Source organism: Leuciscus leuciscus (genome assembly GCF_965113295.1).
Source record: "Leuciscus leuciscus genome assembly, chromosome: 2".
Classification (NCBI taxonomy): Eukaryota; Metazoa; Chordata; class Actinopteri; order Cypriniformes; family Leuciscidae; genus Leuciscus; species Leuciscus leuciscus.
Window position 1 is genome coordinate 52,875,501 of NC_138726.1, and position 21,350 is coordinate 52,896,850.

The 21,350-nt window shown below is 39.2% G+C and overlaps 1 protein-coding gene across 1 annotated transcript in view; it reads left to right on the forward strand.

Annotated features, from left to right (window-relative positions):
• The window catches only part of efnb3b (ephrin-B3b), a 183,761-nt gene that overhangs the window by 30,822 nt on the left and 131,589 nt on the right, over positions 1-21,350 (forward strand). Inside the window, exon 2 of the mRNA XM_082147937.1 lies at positions 15,605-15,900. Coding sequence (XP_082004063.1) covers positions 15,605-15,900 — 296 coding nt within the window. The remainder of the gene's footprint in view (positions 1-15,604; positions 15,901-21,350) is intronic.

Genomic DNA, 21,350 nt, shown 5'->3' on the forward strand with positions numbered 1-21,350 from the left:
AGTTATAGCATTGTAAAATACAGAATTTACTTGCACAACAGCTGCTAGCAAAGATATACGCCATGACTGATGACACCCAATTATAGAGCCGAGCGTGAGCCTCTACTACGTCATCGTTTCTAAAGTCCTCCGTTTTGACCCGTCCAGACTAAAAATGCCCTCCGGAGATTCAAAACGAAAAACGGGTCGGCAGCGTTTCTAAACTTCTCCGTTTTGGGTCTCCGTTTTAGTCTGGACGGGAGGTGCAAACGTAGCAAAAGGTCTCCGTTTTTAAACGAAAACGCAGTAGTGTGGACGGGGCCTGAGCCATCTGACCAATCAGAGCAGAGTAGACCAATCACAACAGACTGGACCGTCTGACCAATCAGAGCAGAGCAGACAAAAAAACAACAAAAAAACAACAACCTAGGAACCTTTAAAATAGCATAATAGTGGCACTTTAAGAAACGTTTTTTGAACACCAAATCAGCGGTTTGACATCACAGGAATAAATTACATATGAAATAAAATCTATTAAAATAGTACACAGTAGTTTTAAATTGTACAAATATTTTGCTGTATCACTGTTTTTAATGTATGTTGATCGTATGCAGCCTTGGTGAACATAAGAGGCATTTTTTCAAACACATTAAAACATTTTTTTTATCAGTTTATCCGAGAAGTTTGTATTTGATCCAGAAGGGATTCTAATTTGATCCCATTAGGATTTTTTAGGATTGGATCTAAATTATGATAGTAATCCTGTAAAGGATTTTTTCGACAAGTGAATTTTAACATCTAACACATTTTCTTGTTCGTCACCCCCCCCCCCCCCCCCCCCCCCCAAATCTCTTTCTAACTCTGTCTGTCACTCAGCCTGTTAACCTAGTCAGCAAGTTGGTGTGAACTTTCTTTCTCCGAGAGTTTGATAGGAATAATGATCAGCCAATTTTTTCTCTCTCTCTCTTTCTCCCGAGACGGAGGGGTGGGAACGGTTGAGGCAGAGAAAGAGAGTCAGGAAAGAGTGAATAGGGAGTTTCTGTTTTCCTTTTTTTTCCTCCAGCGTTTTCATGTTCGCTGCATTTGTGAATGGTCTCTTCAGAATTCCCCGATACTAAGGAGAGAATCGTGCTATTTTTAAACCCTTTCATGTTCAATTATCACAATCATCAGGGATTTGCTGCATCTTTTCAGAATGAGTGTGCATATGGATCGCATCCTGTTTGTAACAGTGTAGTTGTTGTGGATTTGAGTTGTTGTTTTCCTTCAATGCGTGTGTGTGTGTGTGTGTGTGTGTGTGAATAGAACGTTTGTCGTAGTATTCCTCTCACGGGACTCTACACGTCGCCGCGCTCTCGAAAACGTGCCTCTACCCCGCTGAGGTCCTCAGCACATCACCGCTGAGGACGCTCATACTTCTTCCAAAATTCATACGCTCTCTTTATTTATCCAGCATCCCTCCTTCATGCAAATGAAAGGGTTGCCAGCAGAAAACGTTCCCGTGGACCACCGCGCAGCTCCAAAGCCTCTCTCGCCCGAGGCCTGTCAATCATAGCCTCAGCTGTCAATCTCCCCCCCCGACAGGAAGTGCTCTTGAGAACAAGCGTTTGAGAGGCTGTTTCTGATTGGCTGGGGGGAGAGAAGAATGTCATAAAGACCCCGTGACCCTGTATGAGTTTGAGATGAAAGTTTTTGTGTGCTAAAAAGATGCCCTTCGGCACTGTGGAGGAGATGAGATTCGTATGGTACAGCGCGCACACACACACACACACACACACACACACACACACACACACACACACACACACACACACACACACACACTCGCAGCAGAAACTGGCATGAGGCACATCTTGACAGGATTGGAAGCAGAGGTGTTTGAAGCGGTAGTCAGTCTCTCATCTGTCTCACCTCTCTCTCTCTCTCTCTCTCTCTCTCGGGTCTCTAGCTGTTGATTTTTTACCACAGGGCTCCTCAACTTTGGGTCCTTCTGGGACCCCGGCCTGACCGCACTAAACCCACCAGAGAGAGTATACATGGAAGAGATAAAGAGAGGCAGTCAGAGGGAAAAACGGCTAAATGAAAGTGTGTAGAAGGAAGAGTGAGGGAGTGGAATGACTTTCAGATGCTGGGACGGTTGATTTGTGAAGGCGTCGGGCTGTTTTTGGTGTTGGGCCTCAGGGTGTGGAGTAGCAGGCTGTCGTCACTCCACACTGGCCCTGATTCGCCCCGCTCACCACACGGCCCTGTTCAATTCAGAGTAGGACTGCACGATATTGGCAAAAAACTGACATTGCGATATTTTTTTTCCCTGCGATTTACAGTATATTGCGATATGAAACAGTTTCCCCAGATGATTTGAATAGCTATATTTAGAAAGAATTATTGATTCTAGAATGATTGGGGTGATTTTGTAGGGGAGTGAATCTGCAAAGACAATAACAAACAAATTACAATCATAAGGTAAATACAATAGACCAAAGATACAAATTAATTAATAGTGCTTTATGTTTTTAAGTCTAACGGTATTCAGGTACAGAAATTCCACAATTAAATGTAAAATAACACTGCATAGTCTTCACTCTATAAATTGAACATATGTATTTTGTTGTTTAATTAAATTAATGACTCAGACAGCCGCAGGTTTAATCAGGCTACTGTCACTTTAAGACCGAATGCACGGATCCAATATAATGATACGCATCCGTTTCCTTTCTCAATTGTTTGCATTCATGTAAGTCATAAGCGACTGTGTTTACGAGGATACTCACCAAGACGGGCATTTGACAGTTTTGGCTCAAGAACATAGGAAAAGAACAGAACTAGGTGTTCGCATTTGCATTAGTTCTCTTTTGCGTCTTTTATTGCTAGTATGGTTTGAAATTGCTTGAATGTTTAAACTAACACGACCTAAAACCCGTGTAAATGATAAACTTTCGCTCTATGATGATTAAAGTTTGCAATCAATCCAAGAATCACGTGCGTTTCGAACTGTGGTGCCTGGTCCATACGGATCAACTACAATACCAGAGGTGTAAAGTCCAGGTTCAGAAAGTAAAAGTCCTGCCATATGTTTATTCCACCCATGAACTCAGCCAGCTGATTTCACTAATTAGTTCTCTCCTGGCTGAAAAACTGTGCTAATTAGCAAATCCAGGTGATTGGAACAAAATACTGAGGAGGACTTTTACTTTCTGAACCTGGACTTTACACCTCTGTCATACCCATACCCATATACCGCCGCGCACATCGCGACATCGATGCTAAAACGATATATCGTGCAGCCCTAATTCAGAGACTTCCACACGTTCAGCGCCCTAATGAAACCGTTTCTTTTTCTTTTTGTATGGTGAGGCACTCTAGAAAAACTTTCGGGTAAATTGTATATCTAAAGCACCTTGTTCCACTATAAAGAACCTTTTGTGGAATGGAAAGATTCCATGGATGTTAAAGGTTCTTCATGGAACCATCAGTGCCAATAAAGAACCTTTATTCTTTTTTCGTATAGCATTGTACTGTAGTATTTTTTGCTTCTTAGCTGTACGGATCTTTAAAGATGAATTATTATTATTATATTGCTTTTGTTGTTACATTATATGTTTTTCAGATCAGCATAGTGGGTTCATGTTCTTTGTGTAAATTAAAGTCAACATGAAACAATAGAGGAGTAGGAGTGCCACTTTCAAATAAGTGAAAAAATAACCATCAATGTAATCATTTAATTTTTTTTTTTATATATATTTTTTTTGTTATTTAATTTGATAAATGTATAAATTAATAAATAAATCACATTTAAATATGTTTATCTAAATTGTGTTTAAAAATGGACTTACTTTTTAATTAGCTATCGTCTACTTTCCCCGTATAAAAAATATCTAAAAATCCTTAAAACAGGATTAATTAACTTAAGCAGCTCTGCATAAAACATCAAGATTTGTTTTCTTGAAGTTTTTTCCCCACTAGTGTTTTAATTAGTTTATACTTTAAACAAGTGAAACTATCTGCTTGTGGCATCCATTTCAAGTAAATTTATCAGGGATTTTTCAATATTTTCTCCCAAATCTTTCAAAATACTCCTAAAGAATATGATTGATTTCGGTGCTCTTAAATACAAAAATGTAAATATCTTTTAAGCATTTACAAATGGCTTTTCTTTCCAAATGATTTTTCATATCCATTTGGTTGTAGTTCAAACTTGGAGACTTGAGAGAATGATTTTGATTGGAAAAACTGGACTTAACACCAGAGCGGAGCTAGATGTGAAATTCGAGTTTGCTTAAGCAATAATTAAGCGTGTCGAAGTTGAAAGGCAATAGCACATTGTTTAATGTGTTCCTTGTCTTTTAAGACTCCAAATCTGTTTCTTGTCTCGTTCCAGTTTCCTCCTGTCAGGAATCGTATGCAGTAGCTCATAATCTCTGCACACACACACAGAGTCAGGTGAACCTTTGAGTAACAGTTTCCTGGGGCCCGGAGACATCCGAGCCCCATGTTGGGGTGTTTATAGGCCTCATGGATGCTCTGGAGTGTGTGAGGTGGACAGTGGGGCAGTGGCGTCTGACCCAGGACCCCACGGGCCCCTCAGTATGTGGCCCCTCGGTCTACCTCTGACCCCTGGTGACTCGCTCTAATCAGACCGTTACGTTTGAGAGAGTGAGTTTAACCTGGAGCCGTCTCCCTTGAGGAAGGAGTCCACACACTAACACACACACACACAGATTCCATTCATATGCACACATTAAGCGTAACACACACTAATTTCACACAGAATAACACAGGCATTGACACAGAGACCTGTGGTCACACACCAGCTGGACTGAAAGACTCATTTTACCTTCACTTATCCACACCTATGTGTGTGTGTGTGTGTGTGTGTGTGTTCCTCTGATCCGGCATGAACGCTCACCTCTTTAAACGGCATTATGATTCATTATGCTGTGAATCATATTCATGTGCACATGCAGACTCACACATATGTTAATCTCTCTGAACGGGGGGCTTTGAGAACATACGGCTGCATAAATATACAGGCCTGATCTGAGGATATGAAATACAGACAGCGAGAGAAGGAAAGCATGTGTTCTCTCTTTTCTCTCTCTCTCTGTCAGTCTTGATGGATTTTGATTTCGGTTTTCGTCCAGAAGGAAGGAAGGGGTTGGCCGTTCATTAGCATTTATTTCACGTGTGATTAATGCTAAACTTTCCAGCCTGCTTTCAGAGGGTGTGGAAACGATCACACTGTTGAAAACAAGGGATGTTTGAATAAGGAAGACGAGGAAATCCAGCTTCTCTGCTGTCTGGTGAGAAAGCGTACAGCGTGGAGGGATGTGAGCGATGTAGACCGCCTCCTGTCAGGAAAGGGCATGACGGTAACGGTGACAAGGACAGGCTTACCTTCACACACACACACACACACACACACACACACACACACACACACACACACACACACACACACACACACACACACACACACACATTCACACATTCTCTGTTCACCTGCTTTGTGCTTACAGACACACCAGGTATTGCTTTCCAGTAAAACTTCTTGCAATGATTGGTCAAACGGTAGTCTGTTGTGATTGGTCTACTCTGTTCTGATTGGTCAGACGGTAGTCTGTTGTGATTGGTCTACTCTGCTCTGATAGGTCAAACGGTAGTCTGTTGTGACTGGTCTACTCTGTTCTGATTGGTCAGACGGTAGTCTGTTGTGATTGGTCTACTCTGCTCTGATAGGTCAAACGGTAGTCTGTTGTGATTGGTCTACTATGCTCTGATTTGTCAGACGGTCCAGTCAGTTGTGATTGGTCTACTCTGCAATGATTGGTCAAATGGTAGTCTGTTGTGATTGGTCTACTATGCTCTGATTGGTCAAACGGTAGTCTGTTGTGACTGGTCTGCTATGCTCTGATTGGTCAAACGGTAGTCTGTTGTGACTGGTCTACTATGCTATGATTGGTCAGATGGTCTAGTCTGTTGTGATTGGTCCACCGCTTACAGCGCGTGTCGGAAACGAAACACTCATTACCATAACTGCATTTCAGCTCCGGATCTTCCTCAGCACACACAGCGATACGAGCAAACTTTTTTTTACCTTGTAATTTTTCCATCAAAATGTCATAACTCATCCTTCCAGTAATAAGTCTGTTCAACAGCCAGTGAATAGAACCAAGTTCCCGCCCTACATTTTTTTACTTTTTCGTTAATCCGATAATTTTGATAAATTTCACTCGGATGTACGTCACAAAACCGAAGAGAGGATCTGATGCTACTTCCTTTATATAGCGACCAGTGTCATTTTACTGTAATTGACTTTGTTCTTCATAATCTCAATTTTAAATTTCCAGTAACTTTGTTGTGTTTTTGACTCTTTTTTTTTTTATGTCTATATATTTTTAAGTTTTAGTTTATTTACTTATTTACTTCCTGTCTTCCATTTGCATCTTTTTCCAGTTTTCCCCTCTTAAACAATATCTTATGCAGTTTTGCATCTGATGCGTCTGATTTTTTAAAAGATTTTTACGTTTTTAGTGCAAAACATAGGATTTAATTTTTTTTGCAGTACACTTCCTGTCTTCCATTTGCATCTTTTTCCAGTTTTCCCCTCCATCAAGCCTCTTTTTCCTTAATGTTAACTTAATTTTCGATCCTTTTCTTTTGTTTCCCTCTGTAATTCTCCTGGCTTTCTCTCTCCTGCCAGGAGCGTCCATATGGAAGCCATTACTCCCGCTGTTCCTCACCACAAACATTCCAGCAGTGCCTCCAGCTCTCTCTTTCTTCACAGCAGCTTCTCGCTCCTTCTCTCTCCTTCTCCTCCCCTTTCACCTGTTTTCGTTGTCCTCATTTCCATCATTTTCAGAGTCTGTCTGCGGAGGTCATGTGATAATTGGCCACATGTGATCTGCTCATTGTCAACATCACAGTATATTTACATACTGCCCTTTAGCTGTCGTTAAATATCTGCAAACAATCACATATCCTTTTACGCCACGTAATTGTCTGTGGATGTCAGATGATAATCGCCGTAATATGACCTCATTTTTAGTCTCCGCGTGTGCTTTTGTAATCTTTTTTTAATGTTGTGTGTGGTGTTTGCACAGAGTTCATTTGAATAGAAAGGAAGATGGTTAAATATTTGTGTGTTCTGATGGGACCGTCGCCGCATTGAGACGGTTGATCTAAACAAACATCCTCCGCGTTGCAAAGGTTCTGTTTTGGTCTGGAATGTTTAGGCAAACTTGGACTCCCGAAAGCCTGAGTCTCGGGAGCAGATTCACTGTCGCTCACTGTATAATTCATCAGAAAATGAAGAAGTGAAGACGATGTAAATAAAAGAGCTGCATTTCATTGCATGTCATTTTAGGCTTGTTCTAACTATCTATCTATATATCCATCCAGCCATCTATCATTCTATCTATCCTTCTATCCATCCATCTATCATTCTATCTATCGTTCTATCCATCCATCTATCATTCTATCTATCGTTCTATCATTCTATCATTCTATCTATCCATCCATCCATTTATCATTCTATCTATCGTTCTATCATCCATCCATCTATCATTCTATCTATCGTTCTATCATCCATCCATCTATCATTCTATCTATCGTTCTATCCATCCATCTATCATTCTATCGTTCTATCCATCCATCTATCATTCTATCATTCTATCGTTCTATCTATCCTTCTATCTATCGTTCTATCATCCATCCATCTATCATTCTATCTATCGTTCTATCCATCCATCTATCATTCTATCTATCGTTCTATCCATCCATCTATCATTCTATCTATCGTTCTATCATTCTATCTATCCATCCATCCATTTATCATTCTATCTATCGTTCTATCATCCATCCATTTATCATTCTATCTATCGTTCTATCATCCATCCATCTATCATTCTATCTATCGTTCTATCCATCCATCTATCATTCTATCGTTCTATCATTCTATCTATCATCCATCCATTTATCATTCTATCTATCGTTCTATCATCCATCCATCTATCATTCTATCTATCGTTCTATCCATCCATCTATCATTCTATCGTTCTATCATTCTATCTATCATCCATCCATTTATCATTCTATCTATCGTTCTATCATCCATCCATCTATCATTCTATCGTTCTATCCATCCATCTATCATTCTATCATTCTATCGTTCTATCTATCCTTCTATCTATCGTTCTATCATCCATCCATCTATCATTCTATCTATCGTTCTATCCATCCATCTATCATTCTATCTATCGTTCTATCCATCCATCATCTATCATTCTATCAATCGTTCTATCATCATCCATCTATCATTCTATCTATCGTTCTATCCATCCATGCATCTATCATTCTATCGATCTATCTATCGTTCTATCATCCATCAATCCATCTGACGTTCTATCTATCATTCTATCATCCATCCATCCATCTATCATTCTATCTATCGTTCTATCATCCATCCATTTATAGTTCTATTGTTCTATCCATCCATCCATATCATTCTATCTATCATTCTATCTATCCATCCATCCATTTATAGTTGTCGTTCTATCCATCCATCCATCCATCTATCATTCTATCCATCCATCTATAATTATATTGTTCTATCTATCTATCCATCCATCCATTATTCCATCCATCCATCCATCCATCCATCCATCCATCCATCCATCCATCCATCCATCCATCCATCCATCCATCCATTATTCTATCTATCTATCTATCCATCCATTGTTCTGTTCTATCTATCTATCATTCTTTTTATAATTGTATCCATCTGTTTGTATAGCTATCAGTCTAGTTCAAGTTTTAAAGTTCATAATACATTGTTATTTTTAATAGCTAGATTCTCTCTCTCTCTCTCTCGCTGTGTGTGTTTTGCTGGTCTCCTGGCGGTGTGATAAGCGCTCGTATGTCGAGCTGGTAGGTGTTGTTTAGTCTGCTCACTGGAGACCCAGGACAGGGTTTAAATCGGGCCCTGGAAGCCATGAAGAGAAAAGAGAGAAAGCGAGATGTGAGATTTCCTCTTCCTCTGAGAGGTCTGATACCTGCGGCCCACCGCCGGTCTGCCGGACTCCAGCCGTGACTCCCGCTCCTCCATGCCAACGCTCCTGATGAGATCAATGCACGCTGGGAGCTGAATCAGCTTAGAGAGGTGGAACACAAGCTGAAAATGAAGTGGAAATAGCAGAAGTCAAAAGTCATTCTCACGGCATATCAAAGTGATTGGAACTGAAGGATTTCAGCTGGTGTTCGCTCGAAAGCTTGTTATCACATGTAATCACCAAAATAAGGTATAATTCTCAAATCTGGAAAGCTTTTTTTTGGCTGGTGGGGAAAGAAGTCATCGAGCCTTCATGAGGACATTTGTGGTGGCAAATCTTTAACCATAAGCATTAAACCTCATTCACTAACTGTTTGTTCAGTGTTGGTGAGGAGAGTGCTTAATTTTAATTTTTTTTATTTAATTTAATAAAACATACAATGAAAGCATCCCACAGGCTTACATTGTGCAACAGACAATAATGAGACCTCAGATTATGCCTTGTTTATTGATTGATTGATTTTTAAGAATTTCACATAGTGTATGAAAAAACAAGGGGAAAAAAGTCACAGATCCTTACATAATGCAACGAACATGAAGAAGACCTAATGCTGCTTTTTTAAATGTTTTCATGTATGTATTCATTTTATTACTTTTTTTTAAAGCTTTTCGCTTGGTGGACGAGCAAATCCCATAATCCCATAGACTCCCATTGACTTTTAACGGGATGTCATATAGACTTGAGCGTTGGCCTCTTTTGACTGCATAGCAACATTATAAAAACCACCCAAAACACTTTTGCAACTGCATAGCAACACTTTGGCAACCGCCCGCCACTCATTTTCTTTTCTTTAAAAAATCGTTTCTCTTATCACTGATTTTACTTGCGATATGTGTTATTAATGTAGACACAGTGCATATTCACGCCAAATCTGTGGATGATGTCCTCATCTAGGGTGTGTTGAAACCTCTGAAAAAGATTCTCCAACATCTCTGACATTCCATTTTTACACACACACACACACACACACACACACACACACACACACACACACACACACACACACACACACACACACACACACACACACACACACACACACACACACACACACACACACACACACACACACACACACACACACACAAGGTCCACCTCTCTGCACCTGTGCCCCGAGCTTGTTTTTGGACACAGCTCGAGTTTCTCGAGAGGAATCTTTGTAATGCAAGACTGAGGGACAAGAGGACGGTGGAGGGGTTTATGGATGAGGGAAGGTGGATTCGGGGGGGGGGTTGGGGGTCAGTGCTGTCGGGGGCGGGACGGGGTGAAACTAACACTTGGATCTTTTCAAGAGCTGTCAGGGTCAGGGAAGGGCGTCGGCAAGTTTGACAAAATGATGTTTCTGCCCTCATAAACGAGGCCGGCGCACACACACTCCTGTCACCTCTGCCCCCCTCCATCCCCCCACTCCTTGTTTCAATGTGTGACCATGAATGCCACCTTTGTTCCAGAGCAGGAGAGAAAGGGAGAGAAACCCAGGGTGGGTGGGAGAGAAAGAGAGAGAGAGAGCAAAAACAGGAATGATGAGTGTTTGGGATGAGAAGGAATGGTTGGAGGAGTGTATTATCATGTTTATATTTAGAGTAAACAGAGATGTCGGTATAATTTCACTTTAATCTGCGCTTTGAAGGCCTGCCCGTGTGTGCGGTTAGCTTTTGTCGAGCTTTGCGAACACAAACACGCACACAAAAGACTTTCAGTTGTGTACAAGACTGGTGTTTTCATCCCAGCTTCAATTCCACACTCTCAAACTTGACTTTGTGGCTACATTTTTATACATGCTCCCTTTTCCTTCAAGTTTTTTCTTTCTTTCTTCAAGCTTGACACACGGGTCAGAAATTCTTTGGCGAGGTTCTGCAAACGTTCTCTAATTATCTGCAGAGTGCTTGCTTAACCCTGAGTTTGCTCATTAGACATTGCCGGCTGACAGTTGTTCAATCACGAAGGCTAATGCGGTCCAGTGCTGAAACATATGTAATTACACAGGCTGTGTGACTGGGTCTGGCACGCACACACACACACACACACACACACTTTTAAAAGGAGCTTTGATGGATCACGGTTTTTGCATTGGACTCTTTTTTTCAGTTTATTTTTATAATATTTTTTACAAATCCAGAATGCTTCCACTATAATAAAAAAAGCTGTCTATATGCAATTATTCTGGAACAATACCGCTAGGCTAGATAGTATGCAAACAAATACATGAATGCTTTGTTTCAAAACGTACTTATTATTATTCAGGTAGCTTAAAAATATAAGACTTTAAAGTCTGCATTAAATGGAAATTCACTATTTTTTTTAATGCTTCTTATTGATCCAATTGTGAACAATTCATCTGTGCATTTACTTCTCTTTTTTTTAAAAACCTTATCATTCTTAATCAAAATGTCAGGAGTTAACACAGCGTTCCAGTGAAGCGACAGACATATGCCGGACTTCTCCAATCATTTGTCTGCATTAACCCCGTCCCTTTCTTACAATCGACTGCAACCTCAAATTCAGATCTGCATCCAGCCACTCAACAACAGATGGATAGAGCAAAGTCCTGCCCTACTGGTTTCTTTTTTCTTTTGTGATAATCTGTTACACCTGGTCTACGTCTACAATAATCTGGACACATTTGAAAACGGCATTTTTGTTTCAAAATGCTCTCTGTCCACATAAGCATTTTACAAAGTTTCTCATCCACAGTGAAACATCAGAAAATGTTAAACTCACCTTACTGTGCACTTCGGTATTTTAACACCGAACCTGAAGGAATAGGGATACATTCACAACCTGATTGGTCGGCTTTTATTATGTATATTTCGTGACTTACCGAACATCCAAATCAATGCTGTGGATAAATGCGCTTCTTGCGTGTGCGTAGCCTAAATATGATGGTATTTTGACCGGCTGTGAACTCGTGAAGAGCTTATATAATGTGTAAAGGAGTCAAAACAGCGGCAGGAATCCCTCCGTCACACACACAAACACACACACACACACACACACACACACAGATCTGCTGTGAGGAGACACGGTTCTGATGCCTGTACCGAACTGTGATGGGCAACATCACGACTATGATGAGAAAAAATAGATACGCTTGAGCATTCTGTCCTTTTAGGGTCGCATCATTTCCTGTTTTTGGTTCGTTTACGTGTCTTTGGTCCGTGTTGCGTTCATATTTCAGTCGAACCGCACCAGAGTTGGTTTGAAAGCGGACTGAGGCTCATCTTTTCAGCGTCTCGCTCCGCTTGTTTGGTGCACCAGGGTTCAGATATCAGCGTTCACATTTATTAAAATGAACCGCACTAACAGAGAAATCACACCAGGTTAGTTTTAATCCAACCAAACATGACAAGTGTGAACACTCCCTAAGACAATTCGCTTCGATCTGTCTCAATACCACTTAAACAAGGTAAAAAACAGTAAAACGTGGACTCACTTCTCGGATTGTAAAGTGAGCGATCTAGCTATTTTGCAGTGTGTACTTGTGTGTTTGCTATCAGTGAGTGTGAGTTTGACTAAACGCTGTTCTGTCACGCTGACACTGAGGGCGTGAGAGGGAGGGAAAGAGAGAGAAGGTGTGAATGTGGTGATAAAGGACAGTATTCTTCTACTGTGTGTCTGGGTCTCAGCAGAGAGTTCAGTGGTTGAAGCAGACCAGCGTGACCATGTCAACAGGACCTTCTCTTGCTTGCTTTCTTCTCTCTCTCTGTCCACCTGTTTTTCCCCTTCCTCATTGTTCGTCTCTGTTTACTCTTTTTCCTCTCGGTTTCGTAAGCTGTTTTATCTTTCATTCAACCCTTTCATTCTCTCCTCTGATCCGCAACACCTCTCTCTCTCTCTCTCTCTCTCTCTCTCTCTCTCTCTCTCTCTCAGTCTGTCTCTGTTCTGTCTATTCTTCAAATCAAGTCTACTGTGACGGTGTCTACGATAAACTGACAAATATCTACCTATGCAAAAAATGTCTTTTGCATCTGGAGGATGTTTTGGTACTTTTGTTCATCGGTTTTTCCGGTGTGTGTGTGTGTGTGTGTGTGTATTGTCTACCTGGAAAAAAAACAAAACAACTTAGCAACGGTATGTCTGTGTTTTGTTTTGGGTTGAAGGACGTTAAAGAAAAGATATTAACTTAAACATTGAACATTAAAATACACCGTTTTGAAAGTATAACCGCAAGACTTTTATACGTGGACTGACAGGACAATCATATTTCTCTCGCTCTCTATTTTTACTGTTTGACAAAACCAGGAAGCTTTTTAGCGCTAATGCAACCTAATGAAGTGCAAAGGCGGCACATTATGTGTGTAACTGATGCTTTATCTGTGTGTTTTAACATTAGTTTTGCTGTAGAGAATGATGGCAAATGTAGTTTGATTTGACAAGTATGTCTCCTCATAAACAAGCTGAATGCATTTAGCACACAAAATGTGTATAAATGCATACATTTAGCTGCCAACAATTGATGATAATGATTGTGATCAATTGCAATTTGCTTCCATCGCGATTCTCTACAGTGTCACGTCATGACAGCTCTAAAAGCCTGAGCTTTAAAGAAAAAATGAGTTTCCCACCAGTAATTTTGACTTGATGTTTATGTCAACTAGTAAATATGATCATTCTGACTTGAATTAAATGCACTGTAAAGGGCCGTTTACAACAAACTGAGAGGAAACGCACAAGAATTACACTGCTAATGCATAACCAGGAGTTCATCCACATAGAAAAGGCATTTAGTCAACTTTTTACTGAATAATTCATGTGAATAAGACCCTCGAATTTCTGTTTTTAAAACCCTCTGGATCGCTGGCCTGATTTTTCAACACTGATAACAAGAAATGTTTCTTGAGCAGCAAATCATCATATTAGAATGATTTCTGAAGGATCATGTGACACTGAAGACTGGAGTAATGATGCTGAAAATTCAGCTTTGATCACAGGAATAAATTACATTTTAAAATGTATTCAAATAGAAAACTGTTATTTTAAATAGTAATAATATTTTACAATTGAACTGTATTTTTGATCAAATAAATGAAGCCTGGGTGAGCATTTCAGAAACATTAACAGAATCTTACAAAACTCAAATTTTTGACCTTTTGTGTAATGTGTTACTGTCAATACAAGTTAAGAGAAAAGAACAAATGGACAAAGCCCACTATTTTCTATGCCACAGATACTAAAGTTGTGTTGAACCCAAGAACATTCCTTTAAAGTCACGTGTGTGTGCGTGAGTGTGTGTGTGTGAGTGTGTGTGTGTGTGTGTGTGTGGCTATCGGTCAGTCTAATTGTAGTACGTGAAGTGTGTGTTGAGTGTCTGCTCTCTCCACTGTAAGAGCTACTGATAACCTTGCTAACCTGTGTGACAAGGACAGGAAACTCTTCTCCCATAGGAATGCCACACACACACACACACACACACACACACACACACACACACACACACACACACACACACACACACACACACACACACACACACACACACACACACACACACACACACAAAAGCCTTTTTTCACGATTTCACACACTCTTCTTTTGTTTCTTAAAAGAAAGAGAGACTAGCTTTAATAAACATGCCCTGGGTTAGCATGCTATGGTAATGTATGGTGATTTGTAAATGGATCCACCCGGCATTACGTAAAAGTATCTTCGCATTTCTTTTCACATGTAAACATGAAGCCCATAAAAAATGTAAAAAAAGTCCAACTGCCCTAATTTGTTTACATGTAAATAGCCGTCGGTGTGGCTGACTGTTCAGAGATGATTATAAAATGGTAATTAGCGTCTGCAAGTCGTTTAGTCATTTGTTTTCATAGAAGGAATTCAAAGGAAACTCCCTGAGATTCCGAAACAGCCAAATTACCCTGGAAATTGGAAGATAGACGAGTCCTTTTGCTGTGTTTATTAAATTTTTTTTTTTTATTATTTTATATTTTACATCACACCATCTTTGAATTGTTGTTTTAGACTATTTTGATGGTATTTATCTTTTAAATTTGTATTATTAGAATTTTTATTAATTAGTGTGACACTTTATTTAAGGTGACGTATAGCTACACATTATGTAAAACAGTAAATTATGCATAATTACAAGCAACTAACCCTGAACAAACCATAACCCGTATGCATAACTCTATAGCAAGTACATGTAGTTAAGAAATATTACTTAGTACTTATAGGAGTACGTACAATGCAACTAAGCCACCTTTAAATAAAGTATAACCTTAATTATTCATTATTAATTTGTTTTTAGCCATGCCACATTTTGGTAACACTTTATTTTAATGTGACCTTACATGCATTTGCTATAGTAATAACTAGAAGTTATGCACAATTACAATCAACCAGCCCTAAATCCTACCCTAACCCTATATATGTAGTTAATTAATATCACTCAGCACTTAAATGCATAATTACACTGTAACAGGGACATTAAATTAAAGTGTAACCCATATTTTAAGGATGTGCTTCTAATGACATGCCATTAAATTCTCTGTCTTTCCCTCTCTGTCCTCCCGCAGGTTCAGTGACGATAAGGGTTATGTCCTGTACCCTCAGATCGGGGATCGTCTGGACCTCATTTGCCCCGGGTCTGAGCCGCCCAGCGCCCGCGCCCCTGTCGAGTACGAGTTCTACAAACTGTACCTGGTGTCGTCCCGGGACCAGGCCGACAGGTGTGAAGTGACCGGAGCCCCAAACCTGCTTCTCACCTGCGACAAGCCCAACAGTGACATGCGGTTCACCATCAAGTTTCAGGAGTACTCGCCTAACCTGTGGGGCCACGAATTCAAAACCAATCAGGACTACTTCATCATCGGTGAGTGGGCGCATGTTAGTGGTCTGACACGACTAAAAGATCTTTCGTTTGGAAGAGGCTCGCGCTTCGTGTGTTCATTCAGCATCCGCCCTTGTTTATTGTTTTAATCAGTGTTAGAACAGATGGCATGATGGCATTTCATCACTGCGTTTATTTTGATTTGTTTTTAGTTCAGGCCTAGTGGGTTTTTCAACGAAGCCACAATCTTCTGCTGGGATTCGGCTGATTGTGCCTTTATCGAGTGGAAGCATCTCGCGTCGGGTCGTGTTACTGGGGGTTGTTTTTGAAACAGTGCACAGTAGCGTTGAGGGAATGAGGCCTGCGCAAACGGAAGCCCGGCGATATCAGCATTTCAGAAAAGTAGATCTGACACAGGAAAGTGATGCCCCAACACGCTCAGACCCAAAACACACGCAATGGGTCATGTTTTTCAAATCTGTTCTTCCCACAGTCATTGAAAACCTGGAAACGGAAGGGAATTTTAAACGATTTTCCAATCTGGCATAGTCAAGTCAAGTCAAGTCACCTGTATTTCTATAGCGCTTTATACAATACAGATTCTTTCAAAGCAGCTTTACAGGGATAACAGGGAAATGATGCATTTCGTTCAGCTGACGTCAGTTCAGTGTTGATTCAGTTCCATTGTAAAGATCATCAGTTATTAAATTAGTTCATTTCATCTATAAAGATTCAAAAAGTTGTGGAAAATTCATAGAACTTTAGTTTGGTGTTCCCCAATCCCCAATTGAAACTCACATCTCAGGAGTTTTTGACACATTTGTACACTGAAACTGGATTTGCAACTAACAATTTTGATTTTATAACCTCATATCAATCCAAAAAGGATATTCAACTAGAAAAAAATGTAAGACTGGGCTCAACGTATGCGCCAGGAAAGGATTGGATCATGAAATTGGATGTTAGTACGACCCAGAGCCGGATTATCCATAAGGGCACTTGGGCCAGTGCCCAGGGGCACCAACCATTCACAACCACTAGGGGGGCACCACAAGACACAAGCTTTAAAAATATTTTTCGTAAATCGTTATATTATTAACTTGAAATTCTTGAAAGACCATACATAACTCGTTTATGAACACTAATTTAACAATAATAATAATAATAAAAAATTATAAATAAATAAAGATTACATGACCACTATCAGTCCCCCCCTCCCTCCCCAATCTGTCAGAGTTGAGTTGGTCCACAACAAGTACGCGCAAATGTGTCATTTTTTTTAACGGCTACAGAAAATGAATCTAAATCCAAAATGGACAGACATCAATTGAGTGGTTTTGCAAAAAGAAAGTTAAAGAAAGACAAGGACGCTAGACGTTTAGCTACAATTTAGCACCACACTGTCTTAATACGGCCCTGGTACGACCCTGATGTGTTTGAATGAATAAAACCATGTGTACTAACAGTAAACAGTCCATTTTTTAAATATTTTTTAAAAATATGTTTTTGAAAGAAGTCTTTTATGCTCACAATATTGTGAATATACGTATGTTTTAATATATTTTAATATGTCGTTTATTCCTCTGATGACAAAGCTGAATTTTCATCATCATTACTCCAGTCTTCAGTGTCACATGATCCTTCAGAAATCATTCTGATATGATGATTTGATACTCATTTATATTATCAATAATGTTGAGAACGGTTGTGCAGCTTCATATTTTTGTGGAAGCCGTAATGCATTTGTTAGACTCAGATAAATAGAAAGATCAAAAGAATGACATTTATTTGAAATATAATTTTTTTTATAACATTTTAAATGTATTTACTGTCAATTTAAATACAATAAGGTTCTATTAGAACAATGAGCAAAACATTTGTCATAGTACTTATTAATCTTTGTTAAAATTAATTGATAAAAATACAACTGTTCAATGTTAGTTCATGTCCATTAAATAATATAAACAGATACAACTTTTTGATTTTAATCATGTATTAGTAAACGTTGAGATTAACATTAACTGATATTAATAAATGCTTTAGAAATATTTTTCATTGTTAGTTTGTTAACTAATGAAGTTAACTAATGAAACCATAAAGTGTTACCAATTTAATTTATCCTTACTGAATAAAAGTAATATGTTTCTTAAAAAAAAAAAGATCTTACGGACCCCAAACATTTGAACGGTAATCTATTTCTTTACTATATATTAATTCCAAGTACCTGATGTATAGAAATCTGTCCCAGCAATTTCTATAATATGATTTTTTTTAAATAATCATAAAAAGTCATGGAATTTGATTGGCTAAAAAGGTGTGTGAGCCCTTTATTCCCATAAAGAAAAATAATGAAAGCAAGAGAGTGATAGAAGGGTTGAAATAAACAAATAAATAAATAAATAAATAATGGATAAGACGGAAGAGAGTTGATGGCTTTATAGATGTGTCAGACTTCTTTCATCACGTCAGCTGTAAGTCAAGTTGCATTAACACTTTTAAAACCGCATTATGAGTTGAGCAGCTTTTCAAATTCGGGAGGTAATAAATAGTCGGTGCTCAGGAGCCTGAGGTCATATTTTTGTGTGTCTTTTTATGACATGTGCAAAGAATGTGTGAAGGTGTGTTGTCTAATTTTAGTGGTTTACGGGTCTCGCAAACACTGTGTCTCTGCGATAAGAATCAAGCTCTTTCCAGTGTGAGTTTTCTGGTGTGTGGACGCTAGGCAGAATTCAGGGCTCTTCTGTGTTCTGTTAAGCCTTAACGTAGGTGTCAATGACACACACACACACACACACGCTGCAGGCTTTATCATTGCTCCAACAGGCCCGACGAATCGATCGACTGACTGTGCCAGTCTATGAGTCCTCAAATGCAAGGTCGGAGGTGCACACACACACACACACACACACACACACACACACACACACACACACACACACACACACTCACACACTCACTCAAGATGGAGAAAGAGGGAGAGAAACCATCAAACCAATGTCCACACGGAAAAAAGGCGAAAAGTGATTTTAAGGGTCATTGAACATTTAATTTAGTGTTTATGTGTGTGCGAACGTGCTAAAAATAGTTGTGTGTGCATCTGTCATGACCGGTTGATGCTGTATTTTACGACACAGTGCACATTTGATGGCTTCTGACATATCATGCGCATATGTGTGTGTGTGTGTGTGTGTGTGTGTAAGGGTATGTGTACATTAGAGATTTGGACCTTAGGGAGAATGGTATTAATTAACCTACCTTAACATGCGCTAATTTATGCAGCCTAGCTCAAATGAGCTGGAACAGGAATGATTCATGAGAGAGAGAGAGAGAGAGAGAGAGAGAGAGAGAGAGAGAGAGAGAGAGAGAGAGAGAGAGAGAGAGAGAGAGAGTGTGTTTATGTGGAAGAGAGCATTGACAGGTCATTATGGCTGCTCCAATCTCGTTGTCTAATTATCACATGGGTCATGAAGACGCCCTTAGGTCACTAATAACAGTGTTTACACACATACACTTAAAGAGATAGTTCACCCCAAAATGAAAATGATCATCATTTGTAAAGCAATTGTCATTGTTTATTCACCCGTATGACTTTCTGCACTGTACAGGACAGACAGTCTGCGTCATATCTGCAGTGCTATATTATTCATATATTGTATTGTAGTTTGAATTAAGTAAGTTTAGTAATCTTATTTGATCAGTTTTAATCATTTTTTAAAAGTATTTCCCTTTAGTTTTAGTTTGTCATTTTAGACCTTCAGCTTCAACCTATTTTATTTCAGTTATTTGCCAAAATTCCAATTTTCTAACTTTTTCCATCTAATAGTTATATTTTAGTTTATTTCAGATTTATTTAAAATAATGAAATTGTTTGAGTATTTAGTTTATGAATGCCAACACTGCATAGCAGTTATCACCTGATATTAGCCCAGTTTTTGTTCATTTTTTTGTCTGTATTGGGCAGTATTTGAAATATGAAAATAATCTTTAGCACATCTCAAAATTAATATCTGTCTTACTTTCCATCATAATATTGTGATGCATTGTTAAAACTTGATTTTTATTTTGGTTATTTATTTATTGGTACCACTTTACAATAAGGTTTCATTAGTTAACTACATTAGCAACAATGAACTGCACTTCTACAGCATTTAGTACTCTTTTTTAATGGTAATTTCTACATTTACTAATACATTATTAAAATCAAAAGTTGTATTTGTTAGCATGCACTGTGAAGTAACATGAACACTGAACAGCAGTATTTTTATTAACTAACATTAGCTAAGTTGAATAAATACTGTAACAAATGTATTGCTCATGGTTAGTTCATACATTAACTAATGTTTGCAAATGAAACCTTTTTGTAAAGTGTTTTTTTTTTTTTTTACACAAAATAATATCAGTCATTTGCTGGTTATTGGACATGAAACATTAATCGGTTATAATATCCATGCATCTCTAACTGTCTAAAGCTGTCGGTAAAAGTAGGAGATTTGGAGTGAAAGCAGATCACAAGCAAAATGCACTCGTTTTTATGGTACTTTTTGGTCCTTTGCCATTTGACATCTCTTATTCTCACCGTATGCTTTTGTTGTAAAACATCTTTTGTGTTCCATAAAAAAAAAAAAAAAAGAGTCATTCAGGTTTGGAACGACATGAGTACGAGTAAATGATGACAAAATTTTCATCGTTGGCCTAGCTATTCCTTTAAAGCATGATTTTCTTTGCTCTGCAGTCATCCCAGTATCTATCTTACAGCAGAGTTTCTTGTAAACACACACACAGACACACACACACATGTTGCTGTCAGTCAGCGTGAGGGATTTGGGGTACCTGACTGAGGAGCAGCTCTGGGCTTCTTATCGGCGTGCCATTGCTGTGGCAGCGGACACAGACAGATGGCTAACTGTCACTCAAACCCAGACAAGACAACTCAAGAGGAAAAGAGGATGAGAGAGGGAGGTGGGAGAGGAAGAGAGAACAAGATGGACAGACGGGTTTACCGGGTTTTTCCACTGAACAGCAGCTCAGACACACACACACACACACACACACACACACACACACACACACACACACACAAGCAGATGCTGAAATTCTCTGCGCGATTATTTTACGTGTTTCATGTTGCCGTATTGGTTTGATCCGTATAAATTGCTTTCTTTTATGGCGACTGTTTTAAGATTTGAGTGAGCAGGAAAACAACAGAGGGACAGAAATAGAAGGAGGGAAAGAGAAGAAAACAGAAACAGAAGAAGAGGCGGTCGAAGAGCAAAGGGAGCGAGGGATTTAGAGAGATCTATATTTGATGCATATTTGAACGTTTTAAAGCCCCCAGACCGAAGTTTTCCCTTCTTACTGAGACAAAAGCTAACCACAAACACCAGGGAGAAGAGAAAGGTAAATGAGAGAGTGTGTGTGTGTGTGAGAGAGCGAGAGAGAGAGATTTTTTACACTTAAATTCCCAGCAGCCTGTATGTTCTGCCAGCGGTTTT